The sequence below is a fragment of the Sceloporus undulatus genome, chromosome 8, assembly GCF_019175285.1.
Source record: "Sceloporus undulatus isolate JIND9_A2432 ecotype Alabama chromosome 8, SceUnd_v1.1, whole genome shotgun sequence".
Classification (NCBI taxonomy): Eukaryota; Metazoa; Chordata; class Lepidosauria; order Squamata; family Phrynosomatidae; genus Sceloporus; species Sceloporus undulatus.
In genome coordinates this window covers 36,228,764-36,250,787 of record NC_056529.1, presented here as the reverse complement: position 1 = coordinate 36,250,787, position 22,024 = coordinate 36,228,764, and the positions used below count along the sequence as shown (strand labels likewise).

General features: G+C 44.7%; 1 protein-coding gene across 2 annotated transcripts in view; it reads left to right on the top strand.

The window, feature by feature from the left end:
* SMG1 (SMG1 nonsense mediated mRNA decay associated PI3K related kinase) overlaps positions 1–22,024 on the top strand; it is a 100,149-nt gene that overhangs the window by 42,352 nt on the left and 35,773 nt on the right. For both annotated transcript variants that reach the window (XM_042480747.1, XM_042480746.1), the window contains exons 20-31: positions 391–590; positions 1,038–1,234; positions 4,335–4,499; positions 4,947–5,101; positions 5,269–5,414; positions 5,895–6,096; positions 6,498–6,607; positions 6,769–6,916; positions 16,464–16,623; positions 17,721–17,841; positions 18,461–18,709; positions 21,160–21,444. In XM_042480747.1, the coding sequence (XP_042336681.1) occupies positions 391–590; positions 1,038–1,234; positions 4,335–4,499; positions 4,947–5,101; positions 5,269–5,414; positions 5,895–6,096; positions 6,498–6,607; positions 6,769–6,916; positions 16,464–16,623; positions 17,721–17,841; positions 18,461–18,709; positions 21,160–21,444 (2,138 nt within the window). The remainder of the gene's footprint in view (positions 1–390; positions 591–1,037; positions 1,235–4,334; positions 4,500–4,946; positions 5,102–5,268; positions 5,415–5,894; positions 6,097–6,497; positions 6,608–6,768; positions 6,917–16,463; positions 16,624–17,720; positions 17,842–18,460; positions 18,710–21,159; positions 21,445–22,024) is intronic.

The following is a 22,024-nucleotide window of genomic DNA, read 5'->3' as shown; positions in this document are numbered from 1 at the left end:
ATCAAAAAAATAAATCTGGCAATATTTTGGTGTGGGTATAGCCCTCAAGGATTCCAAGGGAGGCCAGCCTGGCCCCCAACCTTCAGCAGACACCTACCCCTTCTGTAAGGCATGTAGGGGGCATTTTTAGTTTAAAAAATAGTGGAGGGCATAATGGGGCATGCATGTGACTCCATGCTCTGGCAATTCCTTGCTAAACCATAGTTACAGTTATACTTCAGTGCAGCCAGGTGTATATAGACCATAGATTAATTGTCTACATAAGTAATAGTTTATAAGTTATTCTTACATTATTACTCCATGATTCCAAGTGGAATATTATTGTGTGTGTGTGAGAGAGAGAGAGATTAACAGTTATTTTTCTATCTTAATGCCTGGTTTTTGTTGCAGGAAGGAGAGTTGGTTAGAAAGGCTATTTTACAGTTGTCAAAGACTGGATAAACGAGACCACTCAAGTATTCCACGCAATTTGTTGAAAACTGAAGCAGTTCTGTGGCAGTGGGCTATGTGGGAAGCAGCTCAGTTTACTGTCCTGTCAAAGCTGAGGACACCACTAGGCAGAGCTCAGGACACATTCCAGACGATTGAAGGTAATATTAAAGATTCTGGTGCTTGTGTTAAAAAGTATTTTGCTTGTAGGAGTTCTTGCAGTATTTCCCTAAAAGAAGCAGGTTTTTGTGGGGCAGGGGTGCTAGACAATATTTCCATCATCCCATCTCCTTTTTTTCTTTTGAGCATTTACATTCCTTGGAATGAGCCTCCTCTTGCTGCTTGTCAAAATATAAAGATGTACTTATAAAATTAATAAAGATTTGTGTAAATATGGTTACTTTCATTAACACGACCATGCATTGAATTGAGTCTAGTTTAAGGACATATTACTTAAGATACACATTAAAATGATGAATACAGATAACTTGTTACTCTGTTTGAAATTTAGGGATTATATTTTAGAAGGTATTAGTTTTCAGGGATTTGGGGAGGTGTTAGTCTGATCTACTGTACTTTGAAATGTTCTGCTGAATGGATATTTTCAGGCATCATCAGAAGTCTTGCAGCCCACACATTAAACCCTGATCAAGATGTCAGCCAGTGGACTACAGCAGACAATGATGAAGGACATAGTAGCAACCAGCTGAGATTGATTCTACTTCTGCAATATTTAGAGAACTTGGAAAAACTGATGTATAATGCTTATGAAGGATGTGCGAATGCACTCACATCTCCACCCAAGGTTTGTAGAATTGTATAGTAATAGAGAATTGCATAATGATTCTGTTATCTCACACAACTCATGCTAATTCTTGTGGAACATATCTGTTGGCTGAAATCTTGTTGGTTAGTACTGTGTAGAGTAGACCTAATGAATCATAATAAGTCAACTGATAGATAAATGCAGTTGGTTTAATGGGTTTACTCTTCTGTTGTTGTTGTGTGCCTCCAAGTCAGTTCTTATGGCAACCTTAAAGTTACCATGTCATTGAGTTTTCTTGGCAAGAGTTGTTCAGAAGAGGTTTGCCATTACCTTCCCCTGTGGCTGAGAGCATGTGACTTGCCCAAGGTAAAAAAAGATTAACCAGGAAAGTCTGGTACTTGTGAATGTTTAATAATGCAAGATTTTTGCTGTTTTATTATTTTCTAGATGGTTTATATCAGGGGTAGGCAACCTTTTTGAGACGGGGGCCGGGTTGCTGTCCCTCAGACAACTCGGGGGGGCCAAAGGCGCGGGGGGTGGAGCTTCCACCTTCCGGGGGCGGGGGCGCACGCCAGGGGCGGAGCTTCCACCAAAGCCCCGCGGGGGGGGAGGCGTGTGCCCGCCCTCTCCTCCTTTCTGGCCAAACACCCCCAACCTGCATTCCAAAACACACACAACAGCACATTTGTGCATTTCACATGGCTTTACTTAACATGGCCTCTTGCATATTTCAGAGGCTTATTCCATAACCAAACCCCTTGGGTTTAACACTTAGCATGGTTTTACATGGCTATGCATATTGAACATGTCAAGGTGGTTTCACCGTTCTTGCACCAAGTGTACTTCTCAAAAGGGTGTACTTGGTCAAGGGACTTTGGTTTTTCTTCACTGCGCATGAGTTTGTAAAAATCACAGCAATTTACATTGGCCTTGCCTCAGAGGCTTTCTGATATCAATATCACCATTAAAGAACCAAAAACACACAGAAAAGGCACTTTGGAAAGTCACACTCTCTTGGCTTCAGAAACAGTGCATGCATGCCTCTCAAGCTGACTCATATCATAATCATCATCATCATCACCACCACCACCACACTATCACTGTCAAAGCAAGGGAGACTTGTTGGCATTAAAAGCACACAAAACACACTTTGGAAGGTGACACTCTCTCGGCTTCTGAAACAGTGCTTGCATGCCTCTGAAGCCGAGTCATATCATCATCATCATCACCACACTATCACTGTCAAAGCAAGGGAGACTTGTTAGCATTAAAAGCACCCAAAACACACTTTGGAAGGTGACACTCTCTCGGCTACTGAAACAGTTCTTGCATACCTCTGAAGCTGAGTCATATCATCATCATCATCATCATCACCACACTATCACTGTCAAAGCAAGGGAGAGTTGTTAGCATTAAAAGCACCCAAAACACACTTTGGAAGGTGTCACTCTCTCGGCTTCTGAAACAGTGCTTGCATGCCTCTGAAGCTGACTCATATCATCATCATCACACTATCATTGTCAAAGCAAGGGAGACTTGTTAGCATTAAAAGCACACAAAATAAAATTAAAAAAAACCTTGAGGCCTCTGGCCACTCACCACCTCTTCCTTCCTCCTCTTCCTCCTGCTGTTGCCCCCTCCTCTTCCTCCCTCCTCTTCCTCCTCCTGCTGCCGCCCCTCCTCCTCTTCCTCCCTCTGCTGCCCCCACCTCCTTTTCTTCCTCTTCCTCCTTTTCCTCCTTCTGCTGCCCCTCCTCCTTTTCTTGCTCTTCTTCCTCTTCCTCCTTCTGCTGCCCCCTCCTCCTTTTCTTGCTCTTCCTCCTCTTCCTCCTTCTGCTGCCCCTCCTCCTTTTCTTCCTCTTCCTCCTCTTCCTCCTTCTGCTGCCCCTGCCTCCTCTTCCTCCCTCCTCCTCCTCCTCCATGCACCGCGCGGCCTGGGGAGGCAGGGAGGAGAAGGAGGTGGGCCGCGGGGAGGCAGGGAGGGCGGCGCGGGGCCCCACGGGGCTTCCCCCTTTGCCTCCTCTTCCTTCTCCTCCTTTTCCTGCGCGGCCTGGGGGCGGGGCGGAGGAGGCAGAGGAGAAGGAGGTGGGCAGCGCTGGGAGGCAGGGAGGGTGGCGCGAGGCTTCACCCTTTGCCTCCTCTGCCCCAGGCCGCGTGGCCCTCTTCTTCCTCCCCCGTGTGGTGGAGGAGGAGGAGGGCCGCATGGCCTGGGGAGGAGGAGGTGGTGGCGGCGACAGAACTGGGCTGGGGCCGGTCCTGCCGCCTCCGCGGGCCGCATCAGGCCCGCGGGCCGGGGGTTGCCTACGCCTGGTTTATATAGTTTCATTATTTCATTGGATGTTTTAATTGTATTATTGTAGCAAACACGTGTAATTTATGAATTCAATAAATTTTTGCATTGTTAAATTCACAAGTAACCAGAGTTTTGTGGTTAGTCCTTTTTGTCACTCTGTTTAGAAACCTTCTCTTTGTAGGGATATATTGCCCTATACCTTTGACTGGTCATCCAGTGTGTTTTATGGCAGAGCTGGGAATTGAACCCTGGTCACCAGAGTAGCAGTCCAACATCAAACTACAACATTACACCAGCTCTGAGTTTACTCTAGTTAAGGGTTTACTTTAGTTAAGAGTAACAGTAAGATTTTGGTGATCACCTGTATCCCATTGACATTTAGTATCTGGTCCTTCTATTTTCAATCTTCATTTTTTTCCCCATTTCAGGCCTACTTCTAGCATAAGAATCTGACTTATATTGAATTTGTTTGTTGTTGCAGTGCTTCATAACTAAAGCAATGGAAACTGAAGTAACTTTTTAAATTGAAAAATATTTAGTTGGATAACCTGCTTTCAGTTTACCTTTATGACCAAATTCAAAATATTTAAAATTAAAACAAGTTTATTTTCCAATTTATCTCCTTTTTTAAACATTGCTGTGTTATGCTAGCATACCAGAAAGGTTTTAGTGTATGAATATGGTCTGCATAGTGTTGGTGTTTCAGGATTTTTGCCCTTGAAGGGGGAGGGGGAGAATTGAAGAGTTAAATATAATTTTAAAATTGATGTTTTGCAAATCATTCTGTGGCTTTGTTCCACTGAATTAATAAAACAATCATGCTGTTTTTCTCTCTCCATTTATTAAGGTTATCAGGACATTCTTTTATACTAACCGACAAACTTGCCAAGATTGGTTAACTCGAATTCGACTTTCCATCATGCGTGTGGGTTTATTGGCTGGTCAGCCAGCTGTGACTGTCAGGCATGGCTTTGATTTACTAACAGAAATAAAGACCAATAGTATATCTCAGGTATTGTATTTCCATATAAAATTATTTTCATAATATTAATTAACCTCAGTAAATAAGAGTAGGTTTAATCTTAACAAACCCATTATTTACTTATATCCTCCTAGTTTATTTTATTAAAGTGAAGTACATTTGGGACCTTGGTATCAGCTGTGATTTGATTCCAGGATACCAAAATTGGCTTTCAGTTCATTGTTACTGTGTTAATTCCAAATAACAATAATTTATTGTTTCCATATTGGAGCCAGTTGCTTCAGTCTTAAATGTTTCCTGTAAGGGGTTGCTGTAATGAGGAAATCTGATGTCTGCAGTTCAGGGATGTTTATAAGTAGACTTGCTGAGTACATACTAATATATTCTTGAGTATAAAAGGGGTTGTGAGGTTAAAGTCATGTTCTTTTTATCGTAAGCTGTAAATTGAATTATTATTTTCCCCCTTTCTACTAACAGGGAAATGAATTAGAAGTAACAATCATGATGGTTGTAGAAGCACTATGTGAGCTGCACTGTCCTGAAGCAATTCAAGGAATAGCTATCTGGTCCTCTGCTGTAGTTGGAAGGAATCTCACCTGGATTAATTCTGTAGCTCAGCAGGCTGAAGGACGGTAAGGTACTCCATATATGTGACTTCTTTAGGAACCTGTTTGTTTGGTGTGTTTTTTTAAAGGAGGAATATGTTTTTAATTATAGATACAATGGGTCAATAAAAGCAGACAATTTATTTGAATTGATTTGAAGTTTCCTTTAACCATTGACACTTAAATCTTCTAAGGTTTGAAAAAGCAGCTGCTGAGTACCAGGAGCATCTTTTTGCCATGACAGGAGTGGATTGCTTCATCACAGGGTTTGATAAATCTGTCTTGAAATTGGCTAATTCAAACAGTGGCAATAATGCAAGCCCAAAGCACACTCTAAATGGTGAGTATTACTGAAGATACATTGAATTTTTTTTAAAATATGGGACAACTAACTAAAAGCCCATGTATTTTCCTTTGCACACCCGTGCCAGACTGAGTAAATGAGGTCTCACACTGTTTGCTTAGCAGGCCCCCTCTCAAGGGGTGACTTCAAAATAGAAAGGGATACTACTTCTCCAGCTCCATTTCTCATCTTGGAGGTATTTGTCTTCCTGTCCCCTCTAGAGCCTAAGGGAAGGGGTAAATTCTCATTGAGACCTAGCATGGCAGTTCAGAAAATGACATTAAGACTAGAGGAGAGATGAGTTAGACTCCTGAGCAGTTTGGTTGGGCACTGTGAGTTTTTTTTAATAATGCAAACAATAGATGGTTTAAAAATTCTAAATTCTTACACGCATGCCTATGTGTGCAGGTAAAATGGGCTTAATTGAACGGACAAAATTTGCCAGAAGCAATAATATTTGAACCTGTATTCCCATAGGGGATGCCCGAAAAACAGTACTGGCTAAGCCAAGTGACTCTTCACCTGAAGTCATAAATTATTTGGGTAATAAAGCTTGCGAGTGCTATGTCTCCATTGCTGACTGGGCTGCTGTGCAAGAATGGCAGAATGCGGTCCATGATCTGAAAAAAAACACAAGCACAGCTTCAGTCAATTTAAAAGCGGACCTCAACTACATCAAGTAAGTGTCACTGATTACTATAGTAATAGGTTGCTGCAAAAACCTGTTTCAGTCTGTTAAAAATGCTTGAGGAGGAAAGAGAAACAGGCGTAAGGAAAGCAGTCTTACAGAGTTAGCTGTTCTTAACTGGAAGGCAGATAGTTGGACAGTTCTAAATTAGACTGAAGCATGCAGGACAATACACAGAGAAACTAGCTCAAATATTGTTTGTCATGTCCTGGAAGAAATGTTGAGTTGGGAGAATGCAGCTGTTTCTGCAGGTTGGTTGTTAGTCTTGAGTTGTTCTCTGCAAATGGGGAGAGATTGTGAGTTTGATTTATAATTGCTTCCAGGAGAATATATCAACCTGCATAGAATCATAGAGTTGATAAAATAAGAAATGTATTAAAACTGTATTGCAGGTCTCTAAGCAGTTTTGGATCTGGAGAGCTTACAGAATGCACAGAACAACTAGAATTGCTTCCAGGAGAAGATATCAACCTGCTTATTGGAGGAGCCAAAGAAAAAATAGGTATAAATAGAAAATTGCTAGGCATACAGACATTTGCAAGTCTTTACTTTTGATTTTCATCCTTGCGTATATATGGTGTTAGCTATGCATATTGCACGGGAATAGAACTGAATGATAATGAAATGTCAGCAACTGCTGTTATATCTTGATAATACTTACAGATATGAAGAAGCTTCTTCCTAATATGCTATCTCCTGATCCAAGAGAACTTCAGAAAGCAATTGAAGTTCAGTTACTGCGAAGTTCAGTATGTCTGGCAACAGCAATTAACCATATTGAACAGGAACAAAAATGGCAACCAATTACTGAGTAAGTTTTTAAAATGCTAATTTCTCATGTCTGTCTGTTAGAAGAGAAGGTAAGAGATTGTAGTATGCTTCTTTATTGAGGCAACAATAGGTAAGGACTAGTTATTTGATAACTCTTTTCTCTCCTAGCCCCCACCTCAAAGTAGTCAGTGCTGTCTGCTCTGCCCATTAGAACATATACTGTATTTATATTTCTTCGAGTGGTCTCTGCGAATCACACAAATGGGTTTATTCTGCGCCTGCGCAGCAATCTTCGGAAACTTCTAGAATCTCTAGGCAGAAAGTAATGTATCTTTTTGCAACTTTTTGGCGGTAGCTCCGCCCACCCATATATAAGGCCCCTGGTGGCCCGCTCCTCTTCAGTTCCTTCATTCCACCGCGCTAAGCAGCTCGAGGAACTTCGCTAGCAATTGTTTACTCCTGTGTATTTGAATCTCTGACCATTCTCTTGGACTTTCCCTCGGCTTGATGACTTTCTCTGATTTCGGCTTGACTTCGGACTGGTAACGGACTCCTCTTACCATGGCCTCCTTCAAGCAATGCACTAAGTGCGGGGTGAAAATCCCCAAGGCCGATGGCCATGACAAATATGTCGTCTGCCTGGGAGAGGCTCACATTCAGGGCATTTGTGCCCACTGCAAGGCCATGTCCGCCCAAGCCCTCAAGAATAGGGACCGGACTCTCAAGGCCGCCCTCTATGAGAGGGTTCTCAGCCAGCCTGGCGGCTCCGGAGCCTCTGGGGAAGCGGACGCCCCCAAAGCCCCCAAGAGAAAGGGGGAGAAACGCTCCGACCGGGACAAGAAGCGGGCTCGCTCGACCTCCCCCCCCCCCGGCCAAGAGCCGCCGCAAGGGGCCCCCAAGCACGGTCTCAGTGCCACCGCCTGAGTCGAGGCCAGTACTGTCGACATCGCCTGTTCCTGAGCCGGTGAAGACCCCGACTCCGTCTCTACCGGCCCTCTCCCATACGGTGCCGCTCGAGCCCAGAGTCGTCCTCACCAGTCACCTCTCTGTACCGGCAGATAGCCTACAGATTGTGAACGTGGACTCTGAATCGGGGGGAGAGCTTCAGGACTCCTATGCTCCATTCTCCCCTCAGAGGCCGAGGTCAAGATCCCCCTCGCCAACCAGACGACCACGCTCTGCCTCACGGGACCGGGCCACACTAGGTACCGAAGCCGACGAGGCTCTGGCTGCACACCATTGCCTCCCTGCAGATCACGATCAGGACCTCTTCCAGGCATTCCCAGATCTCGTCCACGATCAGCGCACGGGACAGTACCTCATCCCGGTTGACCTGTCCCGCCTTCGCCGGGACCTCCGTGTTCACCTTCAAGGCCGTCGTCCGGATGATGACACCTCCCGCCGGGACGACCTCGGGACATCCGACCCTCTCTTCAGACGGCGGAGCCCATCCCCCTCGAGGTCCAGCTCGGGCTCTCCTCGTTCCACATCTCCCGTCTCGGATGAGGATACCCCGTTTGTGCCTCAGGGCCCTTCGGTCCCTTCGCCCACGGATGACGTCAGGGCCTTTGCCGACAGGGTCATACGGATGGCTGACGCCCTCAAGCTGGAAGTCGCCCATCCGGAGGACGATGCTCTCGACCCGGTGGAAAGGAGGATCCACGGCTCTGCTCCGGCCCCACCAGCCCTGGCCTACCTCCCGTCCCTGGAGAAGATCACCAAGCGCTCTTGGGACGCCCCAGCCACCATCCCATCCACTTCGCGCAGGATCGAAAACCTGTATCGGGTTACTCCATCTGCCCCGTCCTGGCTGTCGAACCATCCCAAGCTGAATTCAGCTATTGTTGAAGGAGCCCAGCCCACCTTCGCCCCCAAAGCCTCGTCCTCGCCCATAGACAAGGACAGTAAGAAGCTGGACGCCTTGGCGAAGAAATTCTACGCTTCGGCTGCTCTAGATCTCAAGATCGCGAACTACACGGCTTGCATGGGGACCTACGTCCAGTCCCTGGTGGAGAAGATGGATCCCACCATTGCTGACTTGCCCGAGGACAGGAGGCGTATGATTGTGCATCCAAAATCCTCTCTGGCTCCATAGCTCTCCGACGCTATGCGTGGTTCCGGTCTTCAGATCTTACCCCTCAGGCAAAGGTGGCTATTGAAGACATGCCCTTTGACAACTCGGGCCTCTTCAATAGGGACACGGACGAGAAGCTTAGCTTCAGGTACCGGATGAAGACCGCGGCTAGGAAGCACGGTATGTCCTCCATACCATCCAAATCTCCTCGCCAGAGGTATCCCGGCCAGCGCCCCTGGCACTCAGGAGGCCAGTACCGTTTTCAGCCCCAGGACCGTCCTTACCACCAGGACAGTAACCCCCAGGGCCGATCCTCACAGTCGCCTGCTCCTCCACCGGACAGGCGTCAATCTTCCCAACCCAAATACCAACAAGGGTATAGGAAGAAGGATGGCCGGGGCAAGAAGAGGTTCTGATGTGTTCCTGCGCACCTCGTCACCTCCAATAGGCTGAGCCCCTTCTTCACCACCTGGGCCGCCATTACTTCGGACTCTTGGGCACTTAACATCGTCCAAAGGGGTTATGCCCTAGAGTTCTCTGAGCTCCCGCCAACCGGAGCTTTTGTTTCAACCGTCCCCTCGGACACCCTTCTCGACGAAGTGCGCACCCTCTTAGACAAAGGCACCATTGAACCTGTCTCCCCTTCTGAGTTCAACCGGTGCTTTTTTTCCAGGTACTTCACTGTACCGAAGAAGGACTCTGGCCTCAGACCCATAATGGACCTTCGAGCCCTTAATAACTTTATTGTTTATAAAAAATTTAGGATGGTAACTCTTGCTTCTATCTTACCACTCCTACAGGAAAGCTACTGGTTCGTGACGCTAGACTTGAAAGACGCTTACTTTCACATAGCGATCCTGGAGGACCACCGCAGGTTCCTCGCCTTCGCTGTTGGACACCAGGCGTACCAGTACAAGGTCCTTCCCTTTGGCCTTTCCACAGCTCCAAGAATCTTCACGAAGTGCATGGCACCCGTGGTGGCTTACCTTCGTCAGAAGGGAATCACAGTCTTCCCGTACCTGGACGACTGGCTCTTCGCAGCATCCTCAAAGGATGCCCTGCTCGAGCAGCTGGATTTTGCCCTATCCCTGCTACAAGCACTAGGACTACAGGTCAACTTCGACAAGTCCAACCTGACTCCTACCAAGCGAATAGACTTCATAGGATCAACACTGGACTCTGTACAGATGAGGACGTACCTTCCAGAGACAAGGTTCCAAGCCCTCTGTGCATCTCTGCAGCCCTGCCTCCGCCGAAGACGCCTTCAGGCCCGTGCAGTTCAAGTTGCCATGGGGCACCTGGCCTCCACCACTTTCGTCACGCCGTGGGCCAGACTGCGCCTCAGGCCTATTCAATCTTGGTTCCTCTCCGTGTTCGACCCCGTCTGAGACACGGCTACCAAGTTGCTCACCATCCCGAGGACGGTACAGAGGTCCTTACGATGGTGGCTCCAATCCGACAATGTCTGTGTGGGGATGCCTTTTCTACCCCCTCAGCCAGACCTTTCTCTCACTACGGACGCCTCCCTGCAAGGATGGGGCGCCCACACATTGGACCTTACAATAAAGGACAGATGGTCACCGGCAGAAGCTACTCTCCACATCAACGTATTGGAGATGCTCGCCATAGAGAAAGCACTCAGAGCTTTTCAGGCGGTCCTCGCGGACAGGGTGGTGCTCCTTCTCACCGACAACACCACCGTCATGTACTACCTCAACAAACAAGGCGGTACGAAGTCGAGGACTCTGCTGTCAATCACCATCTGCATTTGGGAATGGTGTATAGACTACAAGATCCTGCTACAATGCATCCACCTGCCCGGCGACCAGAACGACCTGGCGGACTGTCTCAGCAGGTCATCATCCACCTGCCACGAGTGGAGACTGCATCCAGAGGTGGTTTCCCGACTCTTCAATCGCTGGGGAACCCCCCTCCTCAACCTGTTTGCCTCCCGGCTGAATACTTATACCGTGAGATTTTGCTCACGGTACAGAGACCCAAGATCAGAAGGAGACGCCTTCCAGTTCAAATGGACCCAAGGCCTCCTGTACGCCTTTCCTCCGTTCCCTCTGATCACAAGGGTCTTCTCGAAAATGTTGGCCGACCACACGGACGCAATCCTGGTAACACCGTGGTGGCCCAGACAGCCCTGGTTCGCTCCGCTCCTACAACGGGCGCAGGACCATCTCCGCCTCGAGCACCAGCCCGACCTGCTCTCGCTCCACGACGGGCTAATTCACCATCCCGAGATACAATCCCTCCCATTGGTAGCATGGAGGATCCGATCCTGAGGACACTTCCATCCAGTGTTCAGGACATAGAATCATAGAATCATAGAATCGTAGAGTTGGAAGAGACCACTAGGGCCATCCAGTCCAACCCCCTGCCATGCAGGAAATCCAAATCAAAGCATCCCTGACAGATGGCCATCCAGCCTCTGTTTAAAGACCTCCAAGGAAGGAGACTCTATCACCTTCCGAGGAAGTGCATTCCACTGTCGAACAGCCCTTACTGTCAGGAAGTTCCTCCTAATGTTCAAGTGGAATCTCTTTTCCTGGAGCTTGCATCCATTGTTCCGGGTCCTGTTTTCTGGAGCAGCAGAAGACAAGCTTGCTCCCTCTTCAACATGACATCCTTTCAAATATTTAAACAGGGCTATCATATCACCTCTTAACCTTCTTTTCTCCAGGCTAAACATCCCCAGCTCCCTAAGTCATTCCTCATAGGGCATGGTTTCCAGACCCTTCACCATTTTTGTCGCCCTCCTTTGGACACGCTCCAGTTTCTCAATGTCCTTTCTGAATTGTGGTGCCCAGAACTGGACACAATATTCTAGGTGGGGCCTGACCAGAGCAGAATACAGTGGCACTATTACTTCTCTTGATCTAGACACTATACTTCTATTGATGCAGCCTAAAATAGCATTGGCCTTTTTAGCTGCCGCATCACACTGTTCACTCATGTTCAACTTGTGGTCTACTTGGACTCCTAGATCCCTTTCACACGTAGTTTCATTCAGCCAGGTGTCACCCATCCTATATCTGTGCATTTTATTTTTCCGCCCTAAGTGCAATACCTTACATTTCTCCGTGTTGAATTTCATTTTGTTAGCTTTGGCCCAGCTTTCTAGTCTATTCAGGTCATTTTGAATCTTGATCCTGTCCTCTGGGGTATTAGCTATTCCCCCTAATTTGGTGTCATCTGCAAATTTGATAAGTATGCTCCCAATTCTGTCATCCAGGTCATTGATAAAGATGTTGAATAGCACCGGGCCCAGGACAGAGCCCTGTGGGACCCCACTGGTCACTTCTCTCCAGGATGAAAAGGAGCCATTGTTGAGCACCCTTTGGGTTCGGCCGGTCAACCAATTACAGATCCATGTAACAGTTCCTTTGTCTAGCCCACATTTTACAAGCTTGTTTGCAAGAATGTCATGGGGAACCTTGTCAAAGGCCTTACTGAAATCAAGATATACTATATCCACAGCATTCCCTTCATCTACCAAGCTGGTAATTTTATCAAAGAAAGAGATTAGGTTTGTCTGGCATGACTTGTTTCTCTGAAACCCATGTTGACTTTTTGTGATTATGGCATTGCCTTCTAGATGTTCACAGACTCTCTGTTTAATGATCTGCTCCAGAATCTTTCCTAGTACTGATGTCAGACTAACTGGACGATAATTGTTGGGATCCTCTTTTTTCCCCTTTTTGAAGATGGGGACAACGTTTGCCCTCCTCCAGTCTGCTGGGATCTCTCCTGTTTTCCAGGAGTTCTCAAAGATTATTGCCAATGGCTCCGATATTACATTTGCCAGCTCTTTTAATACCCTTGGATGGAGTTCATCTGGTCCCGGAGACTTAAATTCATTTAGATTAATAAGGGGTTCCTCTACTATCTCTTTACTTATTCTGTGTTGAAATTCCCCTATTCTGTCCTCTGCTCCATTATCCTCAGGTTGAGCACCCTTTGCCTTTTCTGAGAAGACTGAGGCAAAGAAGGTGTTGAGTAATTCTGCCTTTTCTCTGTCTTCTGTTAGCATTTTGCCATCTTCTCCACGCAGTGGCCCTACCGTTTCCTTCTTCTTCCTTTTGCTGCGGACATATCCAAAAAAGCCCTTTTTATTGTTCTTAACCTCTCTAGCAAGCCTGAGTTCATTCTGCGCTTTAGCATGATCAAGGCAGCACAGAGACCATCCACACAGAGGTCCTATGCCTACAAATGGGATAGGTTCTTAACCTTTCTGCAAGCAAGGGACATTCCACCGTGTCTCCATCCCTGTAGTTCTGGATTTTCTCATGACCTTAGCGGACGCAGGTCTCTCTTTGAGTTCTATCAAATGCTACCTGTCCGCCATTTCATCTCAATTTCACGACAAGCCCTCTCTCTTTGGGGATCCTCTCGTAAAGAGGTTCCTTAGGGGATTCAACAATTTGCACCCACCGATTCTAGACCCTACACCACAGTGGAGTCTAGATACCGTCCTGGCACAGTTGGTGTCCAAGCCCTTTGAACCCTTAGCTACCACGGATCTGAGACTCCTGACTTGGAAGACGGCCTTCCTGGTAGCTATAACGTCAGCCCGCCGAGCTGGTGAACTGTGTGCTCTGAGGATGGACCAACCCTTCCTCCGTTTCCATAAGGGTAAGGTGGTGCTCCGTACAGACATTACTTTCTTGCCAAAGGTAGTGTCTGCTTTCCACATCAACCAGGACATTGTTTTGCCGACTCTGGCTCCTAATCCGACCACAGACTCTGAGCGTCAGCTCCATGCCCTGGATGTCCGCAGGGCGCTGGCATTCTATCTGGACAGGACATCTGCTTCCAGGCGTTCGGAGAGACTTTTTGTGTGCTACTCCGAAGCCAAGAAGGGGCTGCCGGTGTCACCGCAGAGGTTCTCCAAGTGGGTGGTCAGTACCATACACCTCTGCTACAAACTGGCTAGAAAGCCTCTACCAGGTCGGGTTAGGGCCCATGCAACTAGGGCGGTAGCTGCATCCTCAGCCTTTTTGACGGGGATTCCCCTTGAGGATGTGTGTAAGGCAGCTGTCTGGTCCCAGCCATTGACATTCATTAGACATTACAGGCTGGATGCAAGGGCCAGGTATGATGCAGTTTTTGGGAGGGCAGTGTTACTCTCTGCCATGCATTAGACCTGTTGCACTGTTAATAAATAACACAGTTGTTTGGTTTACATACTTTATTGATTATGTCATTTATTGCTTATCGACACTCCCTCCTCCACTGACTATAGCTCGCTAGTCTAAACCCATTTGTGTGATTCGCAGAGACCACGAAGAAGAAGAACAGGTTGCTCACCTGTAACTGTGTTTCTTCGAGTGGTCATCTGCGAATTCACACAAACCCGCCCATCCATCCCCTCAGTGTCTGCTCATTTGACAACGCTTGTTGCCGCGCTGATTAGCAGCTCATTCGGAACTGAAGAGGAGTGGGCCACCAGGGGCCTTATATATGGGTGGGCGGAGCTACCGCCAAAAAGTTGCAGAAAGATACATTACTTTCTGCCTAGAGATTCTAGAAGTTTCTGAAGATTGCTGGGCAGGCGCAGAATAAACCCATTTGTGTGAATTCGCAGATGACCACTTGAAGAAACACAGTTACAGGCGAGCAACCTGTTCTTCACTGCTACACTAGTATTCAAGGTAGAGTAGAACCTTGTACTGTTCTTACTTCTATAAACTAAAGTAGATTTATATTGCATCATTAAACCTACTTGAATATCACCATAATTCAAGTACAGTACATGCACCAACCACAGAGGCAGAACAGGAAGAAATTGAAAGATTCTGTGACGGAGTACAGGAAGAAATTGACGGCATTTCAAACAAAGGACCAGGGCACTATCACAATAAAAAAATGATAATTCAAGACCAGAAAGGAATAAAAAGATGCTAGATGCAATACACAAAAGAATTATATAAAAGAGATGACAAAATGAAGGACACATGGAATGAAGAGCCATATGAAGATGAACTCCCAAGCTTCAATAAGGGAAATGGCGAAAAACAAATCCCCAGGAACAGATGATATTCCAGTTGAACTGCTGCAATCCATTTGGATAAAGCCAACTATAATGCTAACTAGCATATGTCAACAGATATGGAAAACAAAACAATGGCCAACAGATTGGAAACAATCAATATACATCCCCATCAACAAAAATCGAGGCACGAAATACTTCAGCATCTATAGGACCATAGCACTAATCTCCCATGCAAGCAAAATTATACTCAACATTCTGCAACATAGACTGCAACCATACATGGAAAGAGAAATCCCAGAGGTCCAACCGGGGTTTAGGAAAGAAAGAGGCACTAGGGACTACATTACAAACATACGATGGCTAATGGATTGCACCAAGGAATTCCAAAAGAAAGCCAACATAGGCTACTGTCAGAACAGAACACAGAGAAACAAACTGGTTCCCAGTTGGCAAAGGGGTCAGACAAGGATGCATTTTATCACCCTACCTGTTCAACTCATATGCAGGACATATTGTCAGAAAAGCAGGCTTAGGCATGGGAGGAGGAGGAATGAAAACAGGAGGAAGGGATATCAGCAATCTGAGATACACAGGTGATAGCGTACTGCTAGCCTAAAACCTCACATATCTGGAACTAAGGAAGACCAAAGAAGAAAAGACAATGAAGGAATAGAAGTATAGAAATTGGGACTGTAGTCAGGAAATCAGAAAAAGATTAAGAATGAGGAGGGTGGTTATGAAAGAACTGTAAAAGATTCTAAAATGCAAACATAGAACTGAACACAAAAGTCAGAATCCTACAAGCTATTTTCCTTGTTACCATGTATGGATGTCAGAGCTGGACAGTTCCGAAAAAAGATACGAAGAAAATCAATCCATTTGAGGTCTGGTGCTGGAGTATTCTGAGGATTCTGTGGACAGCCAAAAAGACAAACAAATGGGTCCTAGACAGGGACGTAGCTAGGATTTTAGGAAGGGGGGGGGGTCCAGATCAAGTGCCACCATTATAATGGGGCTTGGGTGTGGTGGCGCAGCAGCACACACCATTCATTTTTCTAATGGAAGGGGGGGTCCGGACCCCAAGATCCCCACCCCCTTGGCTACGTCCCTGTCCTAGAGCAGATAAAGCCAGAAATCTGCATGGAAGCCAAGATGACAAAACTGAGGCTGTCGTACTTCGGACACATCATGAGAAGGCACAACTCATTGGAAAAAACATTGGAAAGGTGTAGGGAAGCAGAAAGAGAGGAAGGCTGCATGCTAGATGGATGGACTCTATTAAGGTGGTCATGGGTATGACTTTGCAGGAACTAAGCAGAGCAGTGTAGGACAGAGAGTCTTGGAGATGTCTCATCCACAGGTTCGCTATGAGTTGAGATCGACTCGAGGGCAGTTAACAATAACAAAAATATCATCTATTTGTAAATCTTATGTTTAATAGTAAAAATACTTTCTTTATTGTACACATTGATTTATTTGCTGTTGATAATACAATATAAACTTTTATTTCAGAAACCTTATAAAATACTTGAAACAGACTTCACGAATTGCCATTGGACCTCTAAGACTTGCCACCCTGACAATGTCTCAGTCTTTGCCAGTACTGAGTACACTACAGCTGTATTGTTCATCTGCCTTGGAAAATACAGTGTCAAATAGGCTTTCTTCAGAGGTATATTTCTCTGCATTTTCAAAAAGCATTTTATGAATTCACATAGTAAGTGTGTGTGTGTGTGTGTGAGAGAGAGAGAGAGAGAGAGAGAGAGAGTTGCCTCACATGGAAAGTGACACATCTGAAGTGGAGAAGTTCCTGTTTGTGTGGAATCTTTCCACCTGAGCAAGAAAAAATTTATTTCCATAGAAAGGTTCTAAAAGAACAGGACAATTTCTATGGATGGATCAGTTTACCTGAGAGGCAAGTGATTGTTGTAGGGGGTAAGGTGAATTAACTAGGTACTCCTGTCAAAAATGTAATGAGCAATGGCTGAACAAGTTGTTTGCTCTCTCTCTCTGCATGTGCGCATGCATTTTTTCAGAGCAGTTGATGGAAAGATTTCTTACTATAGTATAATCAAATATTTGTTTTGTTAGTTTGATCTAATGAGAGAGGGAGAGGGTGTGTATATGTACATACATGTTCACACATGGAATGCTCTTGCAAACTGCATGAACTGGCACTTTGAACTCAGGATCCCCTCTTGACATATTTTATCAGGTTAGAACAAGTCAACCGCCTCAGTATAATATATCAGAAGGGAAATTAACTTAATACCCAATAGAATTGTTATTTGAGACAGCAGTTAGGATGATTGTATCTTCATTAATTCTTCAAGTAGGACTGTTGTGAAATGGTCACTGTGTTTATCTGGTACAAGGCTCCATCCATTGTCTTGTGATGGGACTTTCACTTGGTGACTTATTCTTCTCCCTGTTGTACTCCCACGTCCTCCAAATTGTTTTTAGATAGTCTTCTAGTAAGGTACTCAGAGATGGCTGCAAGGAGAGTAGAAAAAAAAATTTTTTTTTTCATTTTCCATTTGAACAGACACCATTGGTTACATCTGTAAGCTTTCCATAAAATTATTGCAGATTGTAATACTTCTTTTTTGTCAGTTTGCCCCTTTTTTGCCAGTGCAGCTCAGTATCTATAGAGAAACATATGGATCTGCTAATTATGGTAACATTTTACATTCAAAAATATGGACTCAAGGCAGAGCTTCTTAGACAGCTTAGAGACCTAGCAAGCACTCATCATTTGTGTTTTTACAGGATTGTCTCATTCCTCTCTTCAGTGAAGCACTGCGTTCATGCAAGCAGCATGATGTAAGACCATGGATGCATGCTCTAAGATATACCACATACCAGAATCAATTGCTGGAGAAACTTAAAGGTAATATATGTTAAAGCGAATTACCTGTATCCATTACAGGTTTAATGGATAATCAGCTTTAGATTTCTGTTTCTTGTTCATCCATATAATATGATTTCTTAACTTTTCTGTTTTTAATCACTTGTTTGTAAGCTAATTTTCCACAGACTAGTAAAATAAAACTCAGTCTTGATTTAGATTTTACTTCTTCCAATTAAAATGGAAAAGCAGATTCCATCAGTTCCAGATATTTTAGATTTAAGGAGACATTTTCACATTGGCATAAAAGGAATAGTACAGTGCTCCCTCGGGTTACGAAATTAATTCGTTCCGCCGCGGCGTTTGTAACCCGATGCATTTTGCAAGCCGAAAAGGGCTTTCCGTTAGCGCTGGCAAGCCGCGCGTTTGAATTTCGCGCCGAAAAAAATTCGTAACCCGAAAAAACCTTCGTATCCCGGAACAGTTTTTTCCAATGGAACTTTTTCGTATCCCGGAAATTTCGTAACGCGATCAATTCGTATCCCGGGGTACCACTGTATGTATAAATTGAGTCCAAAGCAGTCCGTGTAGAATATACATGGTTTGTCAAAAGTGAATGCTTTTTGTTTGATTGAATATTTCTCACTCTGTGTACTTTCAGAGCAAAGTATCCCAGTTAGAAGCCATTTAATGGAATTGGGACTTACTGCTGCAAAATTTGCTAGAAAACGCGGGAACATTGCACTGGCTACACGGCTCCTCGCACAGTGCAGTGAAATTCAGCTTGGAAAAACCACAACAGCCCAAGATTTAGTCCATCATTTTAAGAAAGTGTCAACACCGGTTCAGATGGATGAAAAATGGGGTCCTGAGCTAGAAATTGAAAAAACAAAATTGTTATATACAGCAGGTAAGTGCCATTTATTTCACTGAAATCTCCTTTACCTTTAGTCATGTCATCTTAATGCAATTTTTTTAGATCAAAAAAATGGAACCTGCTTCTTTAAAAGTCTTTAGAAGTGCCCAAACTGCAACCCAAAACCCACTTATTTATTGCCAAGTGCCATGTCCCTCTGGCTTTCTAGTAACAAACTCTGGCAAACTATGCTGGGGCAACGGCACATGTGCCCACAGAGAGGGCTCCAAGTGCCACCTCTGGCACACGTGCCATAGGTTTGCCATCACTGCTCTAGAGCCTCTCTCTATACCACGTTACAATCCAGGTTTGGGCTTAGTAACTCAGACACAATATAAATAAAAGCATAAAAACATTTATCATTAAAATATAATTAAACTATAAGTAACATTGTAAAAAATCATAACTACAAAAATAAAAATTAAAGAAGTTAAAAACAATATAGCATACTATCAAAGCACTTTCTTTTAAAATAGTTTCCTAGATCCTGTCAAATCTTTTTTAAAAGCCTTTGCCTACTTTTGTGGGGATAGAAATGTGGAGGTCACTCTGCTCTGAGAAGAGAGTTCCAGAGCCTACAGTAGGAGCAACCCACTGAGAAGGCTCTTTCTTGCATTCCTATTATGCATGTATGTGAAGGTAATGGGAATGAAATAAAGATCTCTCCTGAAGATGTCAGGGGTTAGATAGGCTCATGTGGGAGAATACAGTCCTTAAGATAGCCTTGACATGATCTATATAGGGGTGAACCTGGAAACAGGCTGATAGCCAATGGAATTGCTGTAAGAAGGGAGACGTAGCCATCCAACAATCAGCCCTAGTTAACAGTATGGCTGTGGCTCTTTGGACCCACTAAAGTTTCCAAACACTCACATGGTAGTCCAAAAAGAATGTGACTAAAGCATTTGTCTCTGTGACAAGAGCTGCTACTTTGATGTGCAGTTAGTTTTCTAGTTTTAACTGTGCAGATACATTCCCAGATGCTACAGAAACTTAGCCATTATGAATTCAGGAGCACCCCAGACTGAAAACGCATTTCTTCAGGGGAAATGTAGTCCCATCCACAGGTGACAGTTTTCCTATTTAGTTGCCTGTTGTTTGCTTGACCAGGACTATTTCTGTCTTATTTTGGACTAAGCTTCAGTTTTTTCAGTCTGACACAGTTACTGATGCCAAACATTGGTTTAGAACCTGAATAGCTTATTGAGAATTTACTCAAAAGGAGTTTGAGTTGGGTGTCATCAGCATACTGGTCAAATGCATCAAATGAAAGCCAATTTTTGGTATACCTTCTATTTCAAAAGGCTTTTCCTAGGTCTAAAATGCCTCAGGAGAGGACATGGTAAACCCTCCTCCTGCTTTCAAGTGGATTGTGGGGAGTTATTGGGGTGGCTGGGTTCTGAAACTGGATGAATGTTTCAAGCTAATCCATCTTATCTGAGAGCCCCTGGAGTTGGAATGCTACCAGATGGTTTAATATCCTCCACAGAAATGATATATTGGACACTATCTGGATCAATCAGCCTCTGTGATGAAACGTCTCCATCAGCTCCCCATCTCTCCAGAGGTTCATGTACTAGTGAATTTAAATCCCACTCGCTAGTGATCAGTTTATGACAATGGAGCTATAGAATATCCTTCCACTCCAAGATAACCATCATCCCAGTAAGCATGGAAAACAAGGCCCCGAGTGTGCCATGCAGTATGAATGGGTCAGAAACCATTAATATGACCCACTTACAACAAGGCATCCTCATAGTGAATGTTGGTGTCTCAAAGCAAAACAAGCTGCTTCATAGACAATTCCAGCTAGTTCAGGATGGAGAAAGTTGAGCAACAGGGTGGGTAACCAGTAGAATTCCTATACTTTCCAGGCCACCCACCTTCAAATACACGTTCTCACATCCTAGAAACTGTGAGATAGGGCACCTAATGAGTGAGATAGATCATAGATCACTACAATCTTGCCTCCCTACCCTCCAGGTCTTGTCTGTAGCTATGCTTGTGAGCAAAACTGAGAAAGTTTATCCCTGGCCCAATGTTTCATCCAGCCAGTTGTGATAAAAGCCAGGTCTACATGCTCATCTGAAAACATCCCCTGGATAGCTACTGTTTTCTCATTTATTGACGCAGCATTCAGCAGCAGCATTTTCAGCAGTGGGTCTGTCACCAGTGCTGTCAGCGCTGGGGGACAGTTTAAGACCAAGTAGCAAAATAGCCAGCAAAATGGCAGCCAGCAGCAGACACTTCCTTTCTTTGCCTTTTGGATGATATTATCTATGGTCCTACCTGTCTCCACAGGATGCTGCCGGTAAATTTTTGCTCAGTATACAGTAGAAATTGTTTTAAAAGATTTTTTTCTCTCTCTGAAACATGCTGAAATAAAACACAAGCGTTAAATAAAAAACTAATTACACTACTAAAATGGTAACTTTTGCTTTCAGGCCAGTCAACCCATGCATTGGAAATGCTGAGCTCATGTGCCATATGCTTCTGCAAATCTGCCAAAGCTGAATATGCTGTAGCTAAGTCTATTCTTACGTTAGCCAAATGGATTCAAGCTGAATGGAAAGAGATTTCAGGACAGCTGAAGCAAGTATTCAGAGCATGGCAGCAACAAAATCTTGCTGGTCTTTCGACATTATCTAAAAACATCTATAGTTTGATTGACTTGCCATCTGTTAATACCATTGAAGAGGACTATCCCAGAATTGAAAGTGAATCCACAGGTATGGGGGGGGGGGTCCCATGCTGATTTTGTGTTTGTTTACATATATATTTGACATGGTAGCTCTAAAAATCTGAGTAACAAGCAGTATTAATACCATAGAGAAGCTTAATATTGGAGAACTACATTACTGAACCAGAGAGATCATTCCAAATGTAATCATATTTCCACTACACATGTTACAGTTCATAGTGCTTAAGATAAATTGAGCTAACAAGTCCAATTGATATCAGTGAGTTTACTGTATGAAGTCTTGAGTCAATCCAATATGTTTAAATGGAGGAGATTGACTTCAGGGTCATTTCTGAGACAATAAATATTGCCTGTAAAAAGGGACTAGACTTCACCATTGAGTGACCACTCATGCTCTGCTCTATAGCAGAAACACTGCAAGAAGAAAGGCATGTAAAAATCTAGTCAGTTAGGCTTATTCTAAGTACAGTGGGCCCTTAGTATCCACTGGAGTGTGGTTCCAGGATTCCCCAGTGGATACCAAAATCCATGGATCATCAAGTCCCATTAAATACTATGGATAATAAAATGGTGTAGCATATATAAAGTGGCAAAATCAAGGTTTGATT